The 4,317-nt window shown below is 36.7% G+C and overlaps 1 protein-coding gene across 1 annotated transcript; it reads left to right on the top strand.

Annotated features, from left to right (window-relative positions):
* The first annotated feature begins 368 nt into the window (after positions 1-368).
* LOC131032883 (peroxiredoxin-2E-1, chloroplastic) lies at positions 369-2,144 on the top strand. Its single transcript, XM_057963975.2, has one exon. The coding sequence runs from the start codon at positions 1,048-1,050 to the stop codon at positions 1,828-1,830; it is 783 nt and encodes a 260-aa protein (XP_057819958.2). The 5' UTR covers positions 369-1,047; the 3' UTR covers positions 1,831-2,144.
* The last annotated feature ends 2,173 nt before the right edge of the window (positions 2,145-4,317 follow it).

The following is a 4,317-nucleotide window of genomic DNA, read 5'->3' as shown; positions in this document are numbered from 1 at the left end:
GTCTTTTGTTGTGCTTGTAGTCTTTTGTTGCGCTTGTAGTCTTTTGCTTTGTACTTCTTGCTTTGAGTTGAAAAAAAAAAAATCTTTTAATATAAATAAAATTATAATACAGCTTTTTTTTTTTAGATTGCATGAATTAGGTAGCCCTCCTATAAACTAAAGTGTGTTGGATAAACTTTTTATCATGATCTTGTGCCTACCATGAAAAGCTCTCGTTAATCAAACCAAAGCCCAACCCTATAATATAAACTAATTATAAATCAACACAATTTTAATGTTTTTAAAATTTGTCTAAAATATCTTCTTTCATATCACAAACCATAAAGTCACTTAAATATGACAATATGCCCATCAAATTTAGATGAGCCACCTGAAGAGAGACTAATAAATTTAAATAAACACTAGGGCCACAAGAAAATACAATGCTAGCTTGAGGACGAAGCGTTCAACGCAATCCCCAATGGTGTTTTATCGGGCTCAAAACCCTGCTAGACTGCTAGTTACCTACGCCTAGGTCGAATCGGCCAAAGCACTCCTAACTACGCACACATGGCATCCGCCTAGCCTCGATCGAAAAATATTCGCGCCAAATCTGGAATCTTCTGTATTCATTTTCAACGTAGCTATTCGGTGAAGTACCTCGTCCTTGGATTCCTCACTGATTTTGTACACATTCTAAATTAACTATTGCTTTGCTGTAAATAAGTAGAGTCTTCAATTCGGGGCATTCTTCTTTCCTTATCATCTTACAAACAAAAAAACAGCATTTATACTTCAATTGGGAGACTGCTCGTGTTTAGTCTGATTTTGCCTGGTCAATTTTGAGATTAATCTGCATTATAAATCTTCTTTTTATTTGCATTATCTTCAACATTTTACACAATGGATTTCAACCACTAGCTTCTCGTTTTTTTCTCAGTAATAGCATTGGCTAGGTGCAGCTTGAATTGGCTCTTGATCGCTTCTCATTACAATCAGGTCTGACAGATACCCATTGTGGCAATACCCATATCTTCAATACCCACTTCTGCAATACACATTTCAGAAATGGCAGCAGCAGTGAATAACATAGCAGCCACATTTTCTTCTTCAGCCAGAATCTCATCAAAGCCTCAATCTTTGTCAACACCCAATTCAATTTCCCTTGCTGTGCCTACTTGTTCTATGCCTGCTGCCTCGGTTTCGTGGAACCCACAATCAAAACTCCCCTCTTCATTCAGGTGCTCACTGGTAAGCCTCTATGGAGGCCCAGGGCCAAAATACAAGGCTTTAAGCCGTGGCATGAAACCCACAAACCCTAGAAGTAAAACCCCTCGTGGTGCTTTCCAAACCATTAGGGCAACAATCTCTGTTGGGGACAACCTACCAGAAGCAACACTGTCCTTCTTTGACAATGAGGACAATATCCAAACAATAAGTGTCTCAGATTTAACCAAAGGGAAGAAGGTCGTTATGTTTGCTGTTCCGGGTGCTTTCACTCCAACCTGCTCACAGAAACATCTCCCTGGATTCGTGGAGAAGTCAGATGAATTGAAAAGCAAGGGTGTTGATAGCATTGTCTGCATTTCTGTTAATGATGCATTTGTAATGAAGGCTTGGAAAAAGGACATTAATGTGGGTGACAAGGTGCTCTTGTTGGCTGATGGTAATGGTGAATTTACCAAGGCAATGGGTGTGTCATTGGATTTAAGTGATAAGCCGGCTGGGCTAGGGATCCGTTCCAGGCGCTATGCACTTTTAGCAGATGATGGAGTTGTCAAGGTTCTCAAGCTGGAAGAGGGCGGTGCATTTACTGTTAGTGGGGCTGATGACATTTTGAAGGAACTCTGAGAATTTTGGTAAATGCAATGTCAGATTTTGAAATTATAGGCAGTTAAATTCTGTTCAATCTTTTTTTGGGGATTTGATAGGTTAAGAAAGGAAGTTACTTTTTGCAGTGATGAACACCCATATGAATCTAAATGAGTAGTGTATTTTGATAAATTCCCAGTAACCAACTGGGACTGAATCACTATAAAAGTCATCTCGTGAACAGCGTATCGAAGTATTGAGTTTTATCTGAAAATTGGCTCGTGGACATGTTTATGTTGTCAAGTATTATTTTGGTATTGCTAATACATCTGGAGTTGGAAATTTTATGTGTATATAGTAAACATCTTTTATCTATTACAGACTCAGTGCATTCCTGTAAATTTTAATAGCTCCATACGGTTCTCTGATTGAGTTTTCTATTCTTTGTAAGCTTAGTCATATAATTTTTTGTTTCTAATATTATTGAATCAACGTCGTGCCATTTATCATTAATCCTGATGCATTAAATTAACCTTGGGTCATTTATCACCGTTCTTAATAGCTCTAGTTTATAGCATTTTCATATTGAACACATCTGTGGATGGATAAATGCTATTTGTTTACGAAAACCACTCTTTATCGATTAGAAACTTTTGGTTTGAATCTTGGACGTCCTTTGGTCATGCTAAGATGCTCTGCCACTCAGGCTACCAGTACATGTGGCTTCGTTCCTAATGAAAAGTCCATTGGAGGTCACACACTCTGAGCTTGATATTCTAGTCTGGCTCAGATACCATTCCAATTTTGCATGGACCAGCTGGGACTTAGATCTCACATGTGCATGCTGGATTGTTCAACCACTGAGCTGTTGTTTTATTGCATTTACTGGTTCCTTTTTTTTTGGATGTCTGTAGCTCTTTGTTCGAGACAACCGTTAATCCACATTTTTGGACTGGGGAGCTAGCTTGTTGACTATGATCACATGCCATTTTGCATAGACCAGGTGGGAATTGATCCTTGGACCTCCCACGACTTTGTATGTCATACTGGGATGCTCTACCACTCAAACTGCCAGCCAATTCTGGTTTGGGGCGTGGCTTATATCTGTCCAATATGAGTTTTTTAATCCTGTTGTAGACATTGATATTCTGACAAATATTGAAAATAAATTGGGTTGATTTTTCAAATGTTTGTTCCTGAGAGCACTAAATTGGTCATATGCTATTCTTCGTTGTCTATTCTCCATGTTTAGTTTCACCTGTATGTTGGTATTTGAACATCCACGTTGAATTGTTTGTGAAGAATTATTATGTCAAATATTTGTTTTTGAGAGTATTCTATTGGCCATATGTCATTCATTGCTGTCTGATATTATTCAAAATTTATTACTCAGGTGATTGGTCTTTATATCTTTAGTCAATTTTGTTTGTTTTTTCCCTATCAGTGTATTAAGCAAAATTTGTTTTTTTCCCCACTGTTAAATCCAGTGCTTGATCAATTTCATCATGAGGTTGGATTATGGAGTACGATGTGAAGTGTTGATGTTAAAATCTTCTACAGAATTTTACCAAAAGCCTTACTTTAATATGTTCATGGACTGTAAAGACCATCGAAAATTTGAATTTCATTCCATTTGAATCAAAGCAAGAGAACAAAGAATAACAGCTACAGCAAGTAGCTGAAAGAGATTATATTGCACTAAACAATACAAGTAGCTGAGGAGAAAAACAAACTAGTAAAGATTACAATGTGCCAGCAAATGGTATTAAACAGAAGAAACATGACGTTAATAGTTATGCTGTAGCATTTTGTATAAATGATGTATATTGCAACTGTTATGAAGCTGATTCACCTGATTTTGAATATGCTGAGTCTGTGACATGGCTGAAGCATTTCTCTTGGATAAATCTAGAAGCTGTGACAACAAAAAGGCAACCTGAAAAACTTTGTCAGAGTAAATAAAGTATAGTTGCTTGAGAACTTAGCAGTACACCTGGACTTCCAAATATGTTTTAAAATAACCTGTCTAATAGAATTAGCACTGACATCATCATGCAAACCTAGGCCAAAGAGAGCTTCTTTCCAATTCCACTTATGATGAAAAATAGCAAAAAAATAAGGTTTTTATTCTATTTTTGCTGCTTCGAGTGAAATAGGGTTTTTATTCTTCCTTTAATGCAACAGTCATGCTTTTATCAACTATTGTATCTAAAGAGTTGTCAAGGTTCTGTAAATATTTTTGTCAATTATTTACAATTTTTAAACCTAAATTTAGTTAAAGCTCTGAAAAAAGTTTGCATCAGCAGTTCTTTAAACTGTAGAAAAGAAACTATCCTCAACCTTTATTTGTCAGACATGACATTCTTCTTATACAAAATTCGGTGCCAGCACCACTGAGGACTATCATAAGACATATGTGCCTTCAATTTCATGTGCCCTTGATCATTTTTGGGTGCCACTCTCTGGAACAGTAGAAAATAAATAGTTTTCTGGAAAGCAGGTGACCTTTTTTAATACTTGAAATTG

The sequence above is a fragment of the Cryptomeria japonica genome, chromosome 4 (genome assembly GCF_030272615.1).
Source record: "Cryptomeria japonica chromosome 4, Sugi_1.0, whole genome shotgun sequence".
Taxonomy (NCBI): Eukaryota; Viridiplantae; Streptophyta; class Pinopsida; order Cupressales; family Cupressaceae; genus Cryptomeria; species Cryptomeria japonica.
This window is presented reverse-complemented; position numbering and strand designations above follow the sequence as displayed.

Bases quoted from the DNA above. Each gene is read 5' to 3' on its own strand.
- LOC131032883 (XM_057963975.2), top strand. From the start codon at position 1,048: ATGGCAGCAGCAGTGAATAACATAGCAGCCACATTTTCTTCTTCAGCC.